Raw genomic sequence first — 17,887 nt, 5'->3', positions numbered from 1 at the left:
ATTCTGCTCTTGTGCCTCAAGAACTGAACGCCTTGCACGATAAACGTCAATACCTTGAGTTGAGAAAATTTCTATTTGAAGGTGATAATGACTGCCCTCGGTGTAGTTGAACATCTCAGGAACTTAGCGGCTGATCCACAAAACAGAGCTACCATAGTTAAAGTACGAAATATGTAAATGTACTTTTAATATCTTTAGAAAGCAGTTATGTCGGCCACATTTATTTTATGATGTTGATTCATTTAATTTTCTGATTCTTGTACTTAGGATCAGGGGTGCCTAGCAGGACTGGTTTTATTTCTAGACAATGAAGATGTCAATGTAGTTAACACAGCCCTTGAGGTATATATGTAATCAAATCTCATCACAAGCTAGTATATTCTTCCAGTTGAAAACGAATATTTGTGGCAATTTTAACTGACAACAAGATTTTATTGGTTGGTTATTTCTTCCAGGCGTTGAAGTTTTTGTCAGAATTTCAACCCAACCGTTCGAAAATGAAGGAAGAGATAGGCATGGTTATCAGCTTAAAAACCATCATGCACAAGGAAGGCTACCACTCCAAAGCAAGACAGCTTGCAAAGGAGGTTTATCAAAATATCATTTCAACTGTGAAGACACCTTCGAGTAGAAGAGCCAGGCATGTATATATTTTTTAGTGTTCTCCCTTTAATTTTTCTCGGTTTTGCCTGTTTTTTTTTTTTTTTGATTAGACTAACTGACTTTTCTTTAATAACTGTTGGGCTTTTTCCCCTTTTTTTTCTTGCAGTGAGACATCACAATCGTTTTTCCTTGGAAATTTGAACAAGAGAGCTAAAGTGGTTACACTTCACATCAAAGGCTTGGCAAATCAGGTTTGAATTAAATTGTTTCATTCTACATTAAAAGGCAGTGGAGTTTTCAAATTAGCTTGAAACAAATTGACATAGCACCAGTACCAGTCCAAAATTTTGAATTTTTCTGTTTAGGTCACCAGAAAGCTTTGTGAGGAGGAATTACTGAAAGTTAAAGGAGTAATAAGCTTTACATTTGTTATGAATAAATCAAGATGTATTGTCAGATGTAAAGTGGAGCTAACACCAGAAACACTGTGTGATGCTATCAATAACACTAAAGTTCTGTCAGCTCAACAAGTGATCAAGAATGAAAGAGGAGAAGAGGTAAGTTAAGTGGGAAAGTAAGAACCACCTACAAGTGCAGGGTTTTCAAAATGAAAAAAAGTATCAGGAGGAAATTTTAAAATAGCCGGAGCACCACTGCGCCGCGACAGCGGCGCCGGGCGGCAAAGCCGCCCGTGGGGAGGGTGCGGGAGGGGGTTTCCCCCTCCTGCAGGGGGGGTATGGGGGGCCTCCCCCAGAAAATTTTGAAAATCTGCATGCTCTGAGGTGCATTCTGGTGCATTTTCAGGACCAAAAAGTTATTTTTTAGGTCGTTGTACACTTTATTATAACCTAGAGTTTTTCTTAAATCTGACTCATTATCAAGAGTTTCTTGAAAATTATGTTTACTCATACATATTACAATGCTTTCCTTCCAGTCCCATGTTACATATTACAATTTACATCTAAATAAAAATTGACCTCTTTCCCTTGTCAGTACTTCATTGACCTGTTATAACATGAATCAACTTTTGAAATAATTATTTTTGCAGTCAGAGTTTTCCTACAGATTGAAAATACAGATGAACAGTTTCGTTATGGCATCCAAGCACTCAGGCTCGATTCTTTTTAGTTAAAAGTCACTGTCACTGAAATCACTTTCCCCCATTGCACTGTCCCTGTCACTGTCGTCACAACTTGGATCATCTTGAAAATTTGCTAAGCCAAGTTTAATGAGGACCTGCTCTTCCTCTTGCAACGCTTGTTGTTCTTCTTGACTCTGACGATCTTCAACTTGTGGGTCCGTCTGTGTTGATACACTTGTTAATTCTGGTGGTGCAGGTTCTTTGCCCTTGCTTTCTCTTGAGGCTGACTTCCCTTTGGCCAAATTGTAGCGTTTTCCAGAGAGCCATTTCTCAGTGGTCTTCTTCACCAGGGTGTCACATTCTGAAGAATTTGCCTCTGGACCATTCATAGAGATATTAACAAGGGCCTCCAGCATCTCATTGGTCAGCCTGCTCCTGAGCCTTGACTTTATAAGCTTAACTCGACTGACTCCCCTTTCAGGCCATGCGTTGCTTATGGGCATCGTGAGAGCTATTTCTACAATGTGCATGAGGAGAGGGAGAAGAGAAAGGAAAGAAGATCTTTGTTTCATTAGCTGGGACATGCACCACTCTGCTGGCATGGTAGTCTTGCCTTTTACATCAGCTGGAATGGCCATCTCCTTCATGTGGTACTTTAATATATTCCACTCTGCCAAAAGTCGGTCTTGTTGGTCGGGGAAGTAGTGCTTGGCAAGAACTTGGATAGAATCTACTCCGTAAGAGGGAAGTTCTGAAGAGCTTGCAGGAATAAGAGTTGGATCAAAGATGGAGAGCGCTCCCAGAAGAGGGAGGGTGTTCTGAAACCTCAGGTCGATGTTTTCCTTCAAAGCAGAGACATACTTGAGCAACAAATTTCGCATGGATGCAAGCTGATGCTCAGAAGGGGAAAACTACAGCAGCACCATCTTTCCTTCCTTGATATCTTGGCAAAATTGCTTGATGGGGACTTCTTTGGTTGCCACTTCATCCAGCGCTGCCTTAGCACGAACAATTTCTGGTTTAAGGTGACTGAAATTGACAGTAGAATGCTGAAACGATTTTGACAGGTTGTCAAGAACAGGAAGCACATGCTTTAAAACATACAAGCAAGCCAGGAAGCGGACGTTGTTCATTTGAACTAACAGGCCCTGGCATGTGGGGTCCTCATCTTTCATCCTGATAAGGAACTGGATGATGGCAGAGAAGCTCTCCCAAGCGGATTGAACGGCAGCGTTAAATGACAGCCATCGTGTCTGACAGGCCTTCTTCAGCTTCTTAGCTATCTTCTTCTGCGAATTCTTGTTTGAGAGAGTTATTTCACTCACCTCAAGTTGAACTTTCAGGAAAATGGCTGTCTTCTTGTTCGAGTTGTCAAGGAGTTGCCAAAGGGTGTTTAGTGTGTTCTGCATCTTCTTTATTGTGGCAAGATCGTTTAAAGTGTCGGTACACGCCAGCGCTAGTTTGTGACAAACACAGTGGACAGATATTAACGACTGGATTCTTTCATCTGCTTTCAGCCTGGTAGCTACACCTGACCTTTCTCCCACCATGACACTTGCTCCATCTGACACAAAGCTTTTAAACCAGTCAAAATTGAGACTGTGTTTCTCAATGACTTCCAGAAGGATGCTTGTGATGGTTAAAGAATCTGCTGCGTCAGAGCTGGCGAGAACATTTTCCAAACACAAAAATTTCACCTCAACCTTTTCGCTACCCCTGTTATAATACTGGATGAAACCAATCATTTGCTCCAAATTTGCAATGTCAGTCATGTCATCAACCATCACCCCAAATGGCCCAGTTACAGCAGAAATGACTTCATTTTGAATCATTTCACCAAGAAGAAGCAACATGTTGCGAAAGGAACCTACTGATGTGTGATTAAAGCCACTCATATCACACCCCAGCTTCGCAACCAACTTTAACAGACTCTTAACCTTGACATTTGCTATATCCTCCTTTGCCAACCAGTAAAGGCAATAGAAAACTCTTTCATACACATCAACCTGAACTTCAGCATTATGATCGAGCTCTTTCTGGAAAACTGAGAACCTGTTCATAAGAATGGCAGTGATTGCATCTTTGTGTCTCTTTGTTGCAATGTGCTCCTCGAGGCAATCTTTCTTTAACCTTGTGCTTGGTTCTGCAGAAAAAAATTCCTTTTTGTTTTGGGGATTCTTGGAATCAAACTTCTTGCAGATCAGACAGTATTGACCTTCTCCTTCGATGTAAACGAGCCACCACATCTGTACTTTAGGGCTATAGGCCAAATCCTTATTAAAGATAAGGCTGTGATTAAACATCTGCTTCTTTTTGGTTGTTTTGATGCGTGCTCTTTCTTCTTGAGACACACCCAAGCAGTCACGCTTTTTGCAGAGAATGTAGTGATGAATTTTCTTCGTCTGCTGTTCTTCAGTGAAACTGTTCGTGATATCACTCTCTGACTGTATACACACAGTATCTGTGGGAGGAAAATACATGTAAGATTCTTTACCTTTTTTCTTCAGTGTGTGATGCAAACCACCAACTAGAGAAGGCTACTCTCAAAAAAAGAAAGAAATATCACGAATTGTAATAAAAAGTTCGTTTACCTTCAGCGTGGTTGGTAGGGGCTGCGGTCACAGAGATTTCTTGGCAGTCGCGTAACACATTGACGGGCAAACTTTCGGCATCTTCGAAGTTTAAGGACGTACTAGGCGTTGCAGAAGACCCTTCCGTGTCTGGTGCATCTAACGAAAGCAGTGAGAATATGTATCGATGTTGACAATGTGTACCATTTATCCCCCATGACCAACGCGTTAAATAAACCAAGCATAGTTATTTCGCGCTCACGTATATGACCTCACGTATACAAAATTTGAGTTAAAGGCGGAGATTAAATTTTATTTTTTAGCGCGACATACAAGCTCCATAAATAATGCATTGTTAGCCAAAATTTCAATCGATTAGATAAATCAATTTTATTCCGCGGGCACAACTGTTTTAACTGTTTTTTTTAGTTATCAGAAGAACAATGCTTTGCTAAACAATCAATTTCAGTAAAACTCATATATGTTAAGCGAGCCGTAACATGTGGCGCGACTTATGTCGCGACTAGTCTGGCTGTGTCGGCTTCGTATAAAATTAATTCTCCATAAAGAACTGTAAAACATTCAGTTTCACCCGCTTTACTGATTATGAAGACTTGAAATGAAACTTTAAGTCTCACAAAAATCTTAAAAATGCCTGGCTTATATAAAAAGTTAAATGTGACCAAATTTGTGTCGGCATAAAATTTATTTAATCGCCAGAGTCTGCCAGTTCATTCTCGAAACGGCGCCTCACGAAACCAAGCGTTGAATAAATAAAAGCATCCCTTATAAATCGCCTTGTTGACAATAAATAATTCAACCTAAGCGATACAATATTGTTTTCAAGCAATGTTTCATTCATAACATGCACCAATACTTATTTTCTGATGGACTGGGGGATTGTAAACAGGAACCCGGCGAACATTTGCATTTTAAAAAGTGTTTCATACCTGCAATCTCCTTTCTTTGCTGTTTGAACCCAAACTGGGTTAAAAGCGGCTGTGATTTCTGCCTTTTCAACCGGTGACTGGGACCGTTTTCTTAAAGAAAGCGCCAAGTACAAAGCTCTCACGAATTCACAAACAGATTCAAACACGCGATGTGGAGAAGAAGACGATTTCATAATTCGCTTACGCAAGAAAAAACTAGTCACGAAATAGCAGGATCAAATGTCGGTCTTTCGTGGGAAAACGCAAATGGTTTCCAGTCCAAGTTGAATGCTGTTGAATAAAAGAGTTACGATTTCTGATGCTGGAACGCGATCAGTGGGCAAGAACAAAATATGTTATCCTTAACTTTAACCCATAGGAATCGGAACTTTGTTTTTTTAATTTTTTTTTTTAATTTTGACTTCCAAAAGTACCCGGCGCTAACGCTCGAAGTAGCCGGTGACTTGCGTCGGGCGCCGGTTACTTTTGAAAACACTGCAAGTGGTGCTCTCCCTTATTTAAAGCTTGGCAGGTGAATAGATGTGATGACAATCTAAGTCAGGGGTATCAGTAAATGCTGGTCACCGACAGTCTACCGACACCTAGGACACCTCTTACTGCTGTCTGTTTCAGGCTCTTTTAATTGGGTTTCGAGATACAACTGCCCTTGTCACTATTGGAAGTGGCTGCTGGAAAAAGTCATTGAAACCATTCTGAATGGTTGTCTTCTTCAGAGTTAAAAAAAGCATTGTGTTTAATTTTCTCCTAGAAAAATCACAAAAAAAAAGTTATTCAAGTCACTTATAGACAAAAGTTAGTTACCTATGGTGCTAGATCAGATCTTTCGAGGCAAAATCTTTCTAACATACTTCAGGTGATTCCGTTTGAACAACAATTTTTTGTTCCTCAAGGTGATGTTGTCATTTGGCAAAGCTCCTGCTAAGAGTTGTGGAAGGGGAAACAGCAGTACATTACCAGACTATCTGCCTGAAGATGATGAAGATACAGTCATCTCTGATAAGGTAAGTAAAGAATACCCGACACAACAGACTCTAGTTACTTGTAGTTGATTGTTCAAGAACAGAGTAAGTAAAATAATTACAGTTCAGCTATCCCATGGCTGCAGCATTGTTGACTATTATGGAGTTGAAGCCACACCCTCATCAGCACTCTTAATTTCCAGTGTAACATTAACAGGCTATTGTTTGTATACCCAAGCCTTTGGTATAAGTGACAGTGGTTTTGATACCTGTGTTACTATTTATAAAATGGAAAAAATTACCCCCCCCTTCTACTCACCTCTTTTAAATGACAAAGAACTCAATTACACAAAAGAATGGCATTTTTTAGCAAAAGGGTCTAATTTCTACAGCATAGTTAACAATTCTTTTTTCCAGGCAATCACAAGAGTTGGAGATGACAAAGAAAATGGGTGGTTTTCCAGTGTTACAAGCTTTTTTAGCAAGACATTATATTGGTAAAAAAAGCCAGAAAAGAAAACGAGCAGATTGAAATGTTTTGTAAATATCACTGTGGGTGAAAACTAAATTTAAGTTCAACATTTTTTAAACTATTTAGAAATTTTTATTGAAATCCCTCAATCTTTATTGCTCTTTTCCACCAATTAGTTTTTGTGATTTTGGAGCTTGCGTTGCAGTTTAATAGGCTTAAAATACTCCCATATTTAGTTGAGCTGTTACTTGTAAATTATAACTTTTGGATAGTATGAACTCTTACATAAACTTTGGTTGAACAGATTAAACTCAAGAGAGCAATCTTTTTTAAATGTGCTGTGTGAAAAGGGTTGCTGTACTTTCTGACTTTGTATCAGTTAGCCTTTTCTTCCATGTTTCTTCATGCTGAGAGATATTGAAATTTCAACATTCCAGTAAAAAAACACAATTATACTAGAAAGGTGTCAGTTAAAACCTGATTTATTTTAAAGCACTTCACTTGATTTTAAATTATCTAATACTGAGTTGTAAACTGAACTATTGTCAACCAGTGCAAAACACAGTCTGTAATAGTCTTTGACTTGCATTTAATTGAAAATAGATTTGATCTCAACTGTCCCACATCTCTCACTGGCTGAACTTTCTTCTAAGTAGCCAAAGTGCAGGCTCTCATACTAAAGCTGGCTTGTCTCTAGCAGATTTCCTGTCAAACAACAACATCAAAGAGATCCTCCTCAAATAGGTTATGTGACTGATAGATCTGACCCCATACTCCTTTGTCACAGAGAAGAAAAATTTACAGACCCCAGTTACATTTAGATTTAAATTTCAATAATTCCCCACCCATTCTGAAAAATACCCAACACTTCCTTAATTAAACTACTGAAGATTTTAAGACAATGGGTGAAAAAAAGTATAGAGTTTGAATTGTGAAAATATCCAATGTTTTTCTATCTTATTTAGGTACCTCTTCTTTAATCCTTAGATTTAACCCAGTTCAATTCTAACATCTGTATGCATATTCTCTGTACCTTTCTCTATACATTTCCTGAGGTGCTGGCAAGGAGAATTTGTTTGACAATCAAGAGCTTCTGTGATGGTGATCATTTTCTCTATTCTTGTGACTCAAATGGGTGATTCAGGGGTGGTATTGTAAGGAGAAAGTGGATGCCAGTCACTCAGTGACTGAAGTGACCATTACATCAAGAGTGCATTGATAGCCAGTGGATTTCCTCCAACTTGTCAACAAACTATGCATGCAAATATTAGCATAATTAAAAATATTTCGAAATCCTATTTACATTTTGGATATATGTGAATTGACTGTCAGACTTATCTTAAATACTTGAATTCAAAGTTGCAAACGAGATATTGCTCCTTGTGTTAAGTTGAGAAATATTTTGTTGAAGGAAACGACAAATGAACTGTCCAAACACTGGTGAGAAAATAGCATGTTTAACGAATCAGTTATTCTGTTTTAAGACAGGAAGAACAGCGATTGTTCCTCTTTGTGCTTTTTATTGACCTATGGTACAAACTCTAGTTCTAATTCTCCTATCTTTAACTCTTTCACTCCCACAAGTGACCAAGACAGAATTTCTCCTTACAATATCAATACAATATCAAGCAGGTAGGTGATGAGAATAGAGAGGAATATCAATTATGGTATGATTAGTTGATCCAATACCAAATTCTCTGAACTAACATCATAAGAATTGTATGGCAGATAGTAAGGAGAATTACTAATTAGATCTTGGGAGTGAAAAGGTTAACAAGAGAACTTCAATTGCATGAGTTAAGAAGTAACAGTTGAGTGATAGTGCAAGAGATTTATATAGAATGGCACATTTAAATCAATTGTCCAAAGGCTGACAAAATTGCCAGCACAGTGATTCAAATGTGGTTGTGAAATTTTAAAATCAAGGCTGTATATATATTTTTAGGGCTGTCACTGAGGGCTATAACCCCTAACACCTCTCCTGGCTGAGCTCACACAATGTGACAAGTGAAGATGTTGACTGTGGGGTCACATTACAGCCCCTTCAAATCCTAATGACAGCCCTGGTGTGAAACAATGTACTACCAGAGTGCAGTACAAATTTCACTGATTTTTCCTGAACTGTGATGTTTTCTCTGGGTTCCCCTTGAAATGAACCACACTGAGTTATTCTAAGACCAAAAATAATAAATACTATAGAAATTTCTTATTTCTTACCCTTCTGATGTCTACAATCCTATCCAAGTACAAAGAATCAGCTCCTTTCACAAGGCACAACTTCAAAACAATTTCACTGACAAGTCATTCATTCCTGACTGGAGCATACCAAGTTGTTTTTATATCAAAAAACCCCCCCCCCCCCCCCCAAAAAAAAAGAAAAAAAATTTTATGATGAAGTTGCTGATACCTGGTACTGAAAAAAGGATTGAGGCTCTAAGAAGACTCTGGTCTTAATAAAATAATAATCATTCATTAACTAATAATGTTTTAGTTCAGTCATCTTTATTTCCCCCTCTCCCTCCAGCTGTTATCTTTGATTTACCAGCTGAACTACTCTGCCATTCTTCATTGCTCCAGGCACTGGACTCGCCCCATCCATCATTGTCCCAACTAATCAAATCTTCCCAACCATCATTTTTTGCAACTGCAGCTTCAGTCTTTGGTGGCGATTTTGTTTTTCGCCTCGATGATGACAATGACTCCCTTGTATTCTGCAATGTGCCATTCTTGGATAAGGTTGGCTGTTTTGTGATTTCAGAATCACTTCCCCATGCCCAAGAATCCCCATTATCTTCATCATTGCCTTTCAGTGATGCCTTGCCATTACTAGCCTCATTATCATCAGCTTCTTCATCATTTACATCTTCATAGCCATCCCAATCCCAATTATCATCTTTAAGAGTAGCAGTACTATTCATTGCTGACACACCATTAACTGAACCATATCCTCCTCCAGAGGTTCCTCCACTTGTCAGAGACTTTGTTCCATAACCACCAGCGCCTTGATTGACAAGTGTTTGGATGTTTGCCCAACCTTTTACACTGGCAGTCTGAAGATTTGTCCATCCCTTCGAGCTGGCATCCCGCATCTATAAATAAAAGTTGTTTCAATGTAACAAATTTCTTTCAGTTGATAATCAATGATTTTTCCTGTCAAACTCAGAAAACCACGAAGCAAAAACCGGAAAAAAGAAACCCCAAATAACAGCCTTATTTTCCAAAACACAAACACACTTCAGAAATATTTCTGGTGATCACAGTTTTTGGATTTTCAAGGTAAACTGCAACAGGTAACATTTGTAGGGGAGGAAAAGGTCAATTTTTGACTGCAAAAAGACATAGCTCAAGTCAAAATATCTTTTAACCACATACCAATATGTGAACGCAGTATTGGACATATTTTAGTATTCCACTATTACGCCATTAACCATTTTGGGACATTGGAATATGCAAAATATGCCAAGGAATTACACTGTAGTGCAGGGCAAAAACACAGATGACAGAGTTAAAAAGAAAACATACCTTTGTGGACAAACTGGACATAGAGGTTGTTACGTCATCAAGAAGCTTGCCTTCCTGGACCTTAAATGTAAAATGTTTCTTTCAAAATCACATGAACAGAACTTGTCAATAAATTCTTTTTTTATTCAGGTACTTTCTTGCTTGCTTCTGTCAGATCAATTTATTTACGATCAGACCTCAAATGAGCATAACTTATCATTTTCAACTATGTGATGGCTTTCCATCAAAATTACAGGAATCAAAATTTTCATGATCAGAAAGAGAATTGAAAATAAATTTTTAAGTAAGTAAGAGGAATGAACTCTTTACACTCTAACATTAGCATGCATGATGTCTATAATGTTGTTTATACATTAACTATGGCATTCACAGGAGGATTTTGTTAAAAATCGAGAGCTTTTCAATAGGGGTCAGTTCATTAATCCTCATGAGCTAATGTTTGATTCTACAGAGATACCTTGGTGAGGAATTAGATGCTAGCCACCCTCTGAGGTTAGAGGGTTAAAGAAAAAAATTAATTTTTTTAGGTTACTTTCTGATCTTTTAACATTGACAATGAGGTAGATCCATTACACAAATAAGTGAGAAAGGAAATAATTCTAAAACAAGTTATAGAATCAAACAAAAGTAACTTTTCTTGACTGAATGAAACAAAGACAAACTTGAACTTCTTCAGGTTAATGTCTGAACAAGTCTTGTAGGAGGTCCACTTACCCTTGTCAAGTGGAAGTTCAAACCTCTCTAGTAAATCATTGACAGTTTTAAGTGTAGTGAATACTTTGGTGTATGATGACCAGGTTGTGATTTTAAGTCAACTGTGTTGAGTGTGTGCGTATCCCTTTAACTATAATAACTTCCAATATAGAGAGATTTTTGTATTCTCTAAATGAGAATCAGTGAAACAAAAAGACAAAACAAAACAAAACTTACCCTTGTTGATACTTTCTTCATCCCTTCATTCATAGTACTTCCCAGTTCTACAGCCTGAGATAAAAAAAATATCCTTATACCTCTTACATATATCACTGTCATCACTCTTAGAGTGATAACATCTTTCTAGTATGTGCGATAAGACATTCAAACTTCAAAGTACAGTGTCATAGTTGTTCCTAAAGAGTTCATTACAAAACATTGCTTGAAATTAGCAATCATCCCTTTTTCCAGAAAGTTTATTAGGCAACTAAATTTTGTTTGGTTTGAAGTTGATTGTTTGAGGAAAAAAAATGGACAACTGAACACCAGGCACATAAAATTATTGCATAAACTAAGAAGTTAAGATATTGCCTGCCATATAATTACATCACAACTACACTTAATTTGTAAAATAAGTAGAAAAGTTGACCAAAATACCAGTACATCAATGTCCTAAAATTCCTTTCTTTCAAATTCTTGTCTATGAGAATATTGAAAATGTGCCATTTTGCCCAAGGAGGGAGGCTGCCTTCTGAATTAAAAGTTAAACGGGGTGAGTCAGGTGTGTGATCCAAGAAAGAAAAGAGACACCACGAACATTAAGGAATACCATGGATGTTTTGCACCCAATGCACTTGGTATGTGGAGTTTTCCGACAAGGAACCAAATTGGCTTCATGAGTGCAACCAAATTCATGGTATGGTTGCCCACTTTTTAAACTTTGAAAAAATGATTCTTCTTTTCCATTTCAACTTAAGTGTAATAGGAATATATTGTATAAGACTCAATAAACCATCAAAAGCTGCTCATCTTGGACTGACAGTGATAGGTGACTTCAGTTCCTCTCCAGTACATACCTTGGATGCTGTTGGTTTGAGAACTGACTCATTGACTGTTGAACCCAGCTTAACAGCCTGCAAAAACATCACAAGGAGTAACAAAAATCTATGAGGATGATAATGGCAAAATAAGTTACTGTTAAACTTTGGGCCAATACCAAAAATATGCTTTTTCCTATCACCTCTATTGAGAAAGAGGGTTAGTTGGGCCTACAAAGAGGACAAGGAATTGGCTGACAGAAACTGAGTTCAACAAGAGCCTTGAAATGAGGGAAGAAAACCTGGTTACATGTGAGCATTCCCTTGCTAATTACTCATTGCTTTCCTAACCCAAATGTTTCTGAGATCATACATCAACTGGAAAAGTGGGAATGCATGACTCACCTACTATTCTAAACATGTCTTGATCAGATGTTTGCTTTTACAGACAATAATGAATGTGAACTCAGATATCATAAATATCAAAATGTGTCCCACTGGACTGTGTATCTTGATCTGTTTTCCCTTTTCTATTTTCCACTTGGGTCAGGAGAATTAGAAGAAATAAAACATCTTACTTGTTGTGAAGCAACAGCAGCCAATTGAGCAGCTCCAGTGGTAAATGAACTCCAACCCTAAACAACACATAACCATATATTTCAGCTCTAATGTTTTTTCAAGATCAAAATATCAACTCTCCAAACAGTCTCCTATACATTTCACACAATTTTGGCTTCAAGAATGAGGTCTTAAATCAAACAATATGCCCAGTCAACATTTTTCTCAGTTCTAATCACCTTTCTCTTAGTATCAACATTGTAAGGATAAAATTATTTTTGGTCACTCCTACATGTAGAAATCAAGGGTTAAAAATATGTTGAAACAATCTATCACTCGGTGAATCCTGTTTGCAACGATAGGAAAGACCACCACCAAAGTATCAAAAGAGAAAGTCATGATAAGTAAGTAGTTCTAAAATAGGACTTTGCTTGGAGACACTGACAAATGTGTTAAAAACATGGGAGGAAGTCATCGTCAAACACAAGTGAAGAGTTGTTTTTGAATCAAATGTTGCAATTTCAGTTCTTCAAAATGGATTGGTCAGTTTTGCTGTGATCTTATAGAGGCAAGCAGGATTCATCAGTTGTGACTGAGATTTGTTACAGTGTATCATTAATTGCAGGCAGGATAATTCTTCATTTTTAATACTACCACTATTATCAGAATTAAATGAATAATACAGTAAAAGGAAAAAACTTCAACTTACAGATGACAGAGAAGAAAATGTTGAGTCCCAACCTAAAGAAGTGTTGGTTTAAATGAAAAAAAAAGTCATGCGAGATAAATAATTATTAATTATATAAGACTGACAGAAACAAATGATGTAAATTACAAATGAACACAATTGAAATTGTAATTTTAGAATCAACTCCTTTCACCCTAACATCAGTATGCATATTCTCTATACTTTTCTCCATACTTTTTCTAAGGTGCTGACAAGGAGAATTGTTTAACGATCGAGAGCTTTCTTTTATTCTTGTGACCTTAACATGTGATTCAGAGATGATATTGTAGGGAAAAATTAGATGTTGTTGCTCCTTGGAGTCAAAGGGTTGGAGAAAGGACAAAACCAACCAAGCACTAGTTTTGAACTGAGGGTGGACTTCACTGGCAGAATGAGAAATGTGGTGAGGAAATAGGTTCCCTAAATGAATAAAAGTTCTGGATAATCCACCACCTTTTACTCTGGACAATAATATTACCTTACCATTAAAAACACATTGGTAGGAAGCTCATTGTCAAGTAATGGACATTTCTGGGGAAGAAGTTACTGAGCAGGTCATAAAAAAGATGTCAACCTACCTGAGCTATTTGCGGTTACAACTGGTGCCGATCCAAAACCGGTGTATCGTCCACCTTGACTCGGAGGTAGATTACTAAAAATAAAAATTCAAACCAAATGTAACCAAATTAAATCATCTGTTAGTCTTTAATATAAGTTATCTAGTAAGCAACTAGCAGGAGTGCTTGGGCTGGAGATCTATGGTGTGACACATCCCATCAAGAGAAATGGAAGAACAATGATGACTATTTTGATGATGATAAAAATTATGATGATGATGATGGTATTAAAGGGAAACACTTTTTAAGTTACCGAGAGAGGAGGAAGTTACATAAAGGAAAGCCTCTATGGAATGCGTAAGATGTACAAATTTGACTATAAAAGAGAAACCACTAATTTATACCAGTAGTTACTTACTCAGGCCTTGAAGCATTTTCCATCTGTCTCCGGCTGAAGAAATCCTCTTTTTGAGCATTTAATTCACTCCTGAAAATAAAGCATTAAGTTAAAATCACAACCCCAAATGGCTCATGGAAAGTTTGTACCCTACCAGTTTCCATTTTCAAACCCTTTACACCCTTGCAGTGACCAGCATAAAATTTCTCTTTACAGAAGTATTGCTGAGTCAGTCATTAAGGTAATGAGAATAAAGGAAATGATCGCCAACCTTGGAAGCTTTGATCTTTAAATGAATTCTCCTTGTCAGTGCCAAAGGAAAAGTATAGAGAAGAGTGTGGAGAATATAGATACTGAAGTTAGGATGTAAAGGGTTAAATAAAATCAGTGAAGCTAGATTTGTCTCCTGTGAACCTGGCATGAGGCCTGGCTTGCCAACAAGTTCTTAATAGTCTGGTTGGTAGCGTATCCAAATTCAGAGGGTCTGAGGTTTAATATTTCCTTTGCCTTACCCTTGAGAAAAATTAACAGCTTTTTCAATAGTGGTCTCTAACTTTGTGTGCTCACTTTTATAGACATTTAAGACTTAATCTGTTAATCAACTTGTAAAATTATCTTCCTGCAGCTAGAGTGACTGAAATGTCGAGTTTCTTTGCCACTCATGGTAACTATTATATTTCATGACTTAGTCAAACAAAAATTGGCCTCTCTTACTTCGATATTCCCAGCATGGATTCAGGTGAAGAGGAGCCATAACTCATTGAATTTGAACCATTGGCTGCCCGACTGACTGAAGAACTGCTTGAATTTCTGCTCAGAGGTGGTTCATAGTTTTTAGCTGATGAGGTTTCTTCTGACCATGACCTTCCATCAGCTAAGGCTGCAATCTGTTTGAATCAAAAGGAAAATTGTAGTACAATATAATATAATATCTCATTCAAAAATAATTATCCTCTTATCTCTCTCATCCCTCTCCCTTTCTTAGTGAGCATAAATGAGGAAGACCCTGAAGAACAAGCATGAGAGCATCCCTTCTTCAAGGATTTTCTGCTAAGAAGACTTTAAAAAACAATAAATGACAAATAAAAAAATGTAAGCAATGAAAGTGCATGAATGTTTCTAAATGTGGGGGGTAATCCACTGAATCTCTCCTTCCCTTCTTCTCAAAGCAAAAATTTCCAGTTATCCCGCATTACAGTTTTATCTATCAGTTTTTTTGGGTAGGAGACGAGGAGATGGATTTATTGGGAACCTCCATTCTCACCTCCTCTATTTCTATCCTTCCTTTATGTTTCCTCAACTTTTTGCCCATCCTGTGCACAGTTTTATGGTAAATAATTGAACAAGCCTTTGAAGTGGAAGAGAGGTAGAGAGAGAAGAAGAGAGGCCCAGATCTAGGAATAAACCATACCTTGTCTCTGTAAAGTGCTGCTGCCCTGCTGTTGTACTTTTCTTGAATGGACATATCTGCTCGGAAATCTGGTTGAGACTTGAAGAAAGCTTTTGCTTTACTGTTTCCACCAACCTGACAATTAACAAACAATTTTTATTAATATTTCTCATTAGTACAAATTCTTTCAAAGATCACGTCATTTTTGTTCTTATCATAACTACTAAAATATAATCATCATTATTATAATTATCATTATTTTTTGGTTATCATTATTTTTTCATTTATTCCTTAACCCTATACACCCTGACACCAGTATCCACATTCTCCATGTACTTATCTGTACATTTTCTTTAGTACTGACAAGGAGAATTTGTTTCACAATCAAAGCTTATCAATTTGCTATCATCTCCTTTATTCTCATGATCTTATCAAATGATTTAGCATTATTACTAATGGGAGAAAATTAAATGCTGATCACTCTTGGGGCTAGGGTTACGATTAATTAAGACAGTTTATTCACTGGATGTTTCTGTATACTTTAAAATCAAAATGCATTATTCACTAGATGCTGGTACCTTCATTTTCTCCAGCTCAATGTCTTTCCATTTGTCCATGGTTACTGATCTTACAAAACTAAAACAAGAATTGTATAACAATCAGTAACTAGTTTGTTTATCAAACTAAAAGACTGGAGAGATGACTAAGAACAGCTTAAAGTAGTAATACTTGAAATGAAGAACAGAGTCATACAAAGATAGGGTAATTTTTGGACTTCCTTGAGCATACTATTTGGGAAAGGAATACCAGTTTAATAATGGCATCATTTATATATTGTACAAAATAACATATGGAGTTATGACTATGAACATATAAAAATCATACATGTAAACTACCGATCAATAAATGAATACATGAATGATCCCTGTAGTAATGAATGCTACTTAAGAAGCAGTAAAAATAAGCCTGAAACAAATCCAGGCCTGTATGGGAGTTGAACCTATTGCTAAGACTTATTAGCTAAGTTGGTAGAGCACTGCACGGGTATTGCAGAGATAATAGGTTTACTCCTATACAGGCCTAACTTTTTCCCAGGCTTTATTTTAACTACTGCTTATTTTTTAACCCTTTCACTCCCATGAGTGACCAAGGGATAATTTCACCCTACAATATCAATAAAATATCAATCAGATAAGTGATAAAAATAAAGAAAAATATCAATTTTGAGATTATCAGTTGATCCAATACTAAATTCTCTGTATAACATTACAAGAATTGTATAGTTGACAGTAAGGAGAATTACAAATTTGATCTGGGAGTTAAAAGGTTACCTAAGTAGTGTTCATTACTGTGAAGATCATTCACATTTCCATGACATACATGTAAGATTTGTAGATAAGTATTTCCTGTTTTTCTTATTTTTTATTTTTTGTTCATTTTTTCAGTGTCTCTGTCTCAACCACTATTTTTGTTGTTGTTGTCATTACCAACATGAATACATGGACAGACATACCATGTCAATAGCTATTGTAAATAGGCATAAACATTCTTGAATGAAATCTTAACAAGTTGTTGGTTGTAAAGAATATCAGCAAGCAATTAAGATACGCGGAGTTTTCAATTTAAAGAGGTGTTTTTCTTCCACAGGCTTTCAGTAGTTTGTTTCACTTCATAACACGTTAGAGTAAGATACAAAATCACTGGAATATTTTCATTTGATCGCCTGTGTCGTGTTTGTTATGTTGGGACTAATTTCTCAGCTGTACGAGATATTCTTTCGATTGTGATGACCTATTCCATCGATGAAAAAACCCTGTATGAAATCATTAGCACAAAAACTCAATCCATACGTGATCAGGTTACCACAGTGATAAACTATCAAAATTCTATGACGCCATTGAATTCTTGGTCAATAGAGCGCTCATACTTCCACACGGTACCTCATACAATTTACATTCTAACCGGCTTTCCGCAAAAAAAAGATTCATCGCGCATTTTCAACGACAAACTCCGCCGTTAAAGTTAAACAAGTTCATTATTACTGTAAATAATACATCATCTTACCTTAAATGAACTCCTAAACCTCGGTGTTTCCCTGAACATTCAAGGCAAATCCATATCCCATAGGTCACGCTTACCCATTGAGGATTGTGTGCCCCGCATTCGAAACAACTCTACGCGATCAAAAAAGAGATAAAATCGTCACGATTGATCTATATATACAATATAGGATTCCAAATATGATAACAACTGATAATTACACTTACACTGTTACCATCTTTCGGCTTTATTTCCTTTAAAACTCGCCGTGTTCGAGGACTCGCCATGTCTATAAACTTCCTCTGATCTACTCTGCCGCCTCCGCTTTCGA

At 37.0% G+C, this 17,887-nt stretch overlaps 2 protein-coding genes and 1 pseudogene across 2 annotated transcripts; 1 reads left to right on the top strand and 2 right to left on the bottom strand.

Moving 5' to 3' along the window:
* The first annotated feature begins 2 nt into the window (after positions 1-2).
* On the top strand, positions 3-7,566 carry LOC131786636 (armadillo repeat-containing protein 1). Its single transcript, XM_059103695.2, has 7 exons — positions 3-162; positions 268-342; positions 456-640; positions 770-854; positions 969-1,160; positions 6,095-6,205; positions 6,581-7,566. Exons 1-7 carry the CDS (start codon positions 88-90, stop codon positions 6,662-6,664), a joined length of 807 nt encoding a protein of 268 aa, XP_058959678.1. The 5' UTR covers positions 3-87; the 3' UTR covers positions 6,665-7,566.
* On the bottom strand, positions 1,347-3,987 carry LOC136279059 (zinc finger protein 862-like; annotated as a pseudogene).
* Positions 7,567-9,008: 1,442 nt separating the features above from the next.
* Positions 9,009-17,878, bottom strand: LOC131786635 (ADP-ribosylation factor GTPase-activating protein 1). Its single transcript, XM_059103694.2, has 13 exons — positions 17,784-17,878; positions 17,581-17,690; positions 16,095-16,152; positions 15,538-15,651; positions 14,841-15,013; positions 14,148-14,216; positions 13,751-13,824; positions 13,155-13,186; positions 12,466-12,522; positions 11,927-11,983; positions 11,088-11,141; positions 10,158-10,217; positions 9,009-9,724 (listed from the first exon to the last, which is right to left on the bottom strand). Exons 1-13 carry the CDS (start codon positions 17,841-17,843, stop codon positions 9,128-9,130), a joined length of 1,515 nt encoding a protein of 504 aa, XP_058959677.2. The 5' UTR covers positions 17,844-17,878; the 3' UTR covers positions 9,009-9,127.
* Positions 17,879-17,887: the final 9 nt, after the last annotated feature.

The sequence above is a fragment of the Pocillopora verrucosa genome, chromosome 2 (assembly GCF_036669915.1).
Source record: "Pocillopora verrucosa isolate sample1 chromosome 2, ASM3666991v2, whole genome shotgun sequence".
Taxonomy (NCBI): Eukaryota; Metazoa; Cnidaria; class Anthozoa; order Scleractinia; family Pocilloporidae; genus Pocillopora; species Pocillopora verrucosa.
The sequence above is the reverse complement of the archived record's forward strand: the minus strand, read 5'-3'. Positions and strand labels throughout refer to the sequence as shown.

Coding starts and splice junctions, on each gene's coding strand:
- LOC131786635 (XM_059103694.2), bottom strand. CDS start 17,843: ATGGCGAGTCCTCGAACACGGCGAGTTTTAAAGGAAATAAAGCCGAAA. Junction 13,825..14,147: donor GAAAATGCTTCAAGGCCTGA/GTAAGTAACTAC, acceptor TTTTATTTTTAG/TAATCTACCTCCGAGTCAAG. Junction 11,984..12,465: donor CTGCTGTTGCTTCACAACAA/GTAAGATGTTTT, acceptor ATGTTTTTGCAG/GCTGTTAAGCTGGGTTCAAC.
- LOC131786636 (XM_059103695.2), top strand. CDS start 88: ATGACTGCCCTCGGTGTAGTTGAACATCTCAGGAACTTAGCGGCTGAT. Junction 641..769: donor CCTTCGAGTAGAAGAGCCAG/GCATGTATATAT, acceptor TTTTTCTTGCAG/TGAGACATCACAATCGTTTT. Junction 6,206..6,580: donor ATACAGTCATCTCTGATAAG/GTAAGTAAAGAA, acceptor TCTTTTTTCCAG/GCAATCACAAGAGTTGGAGA.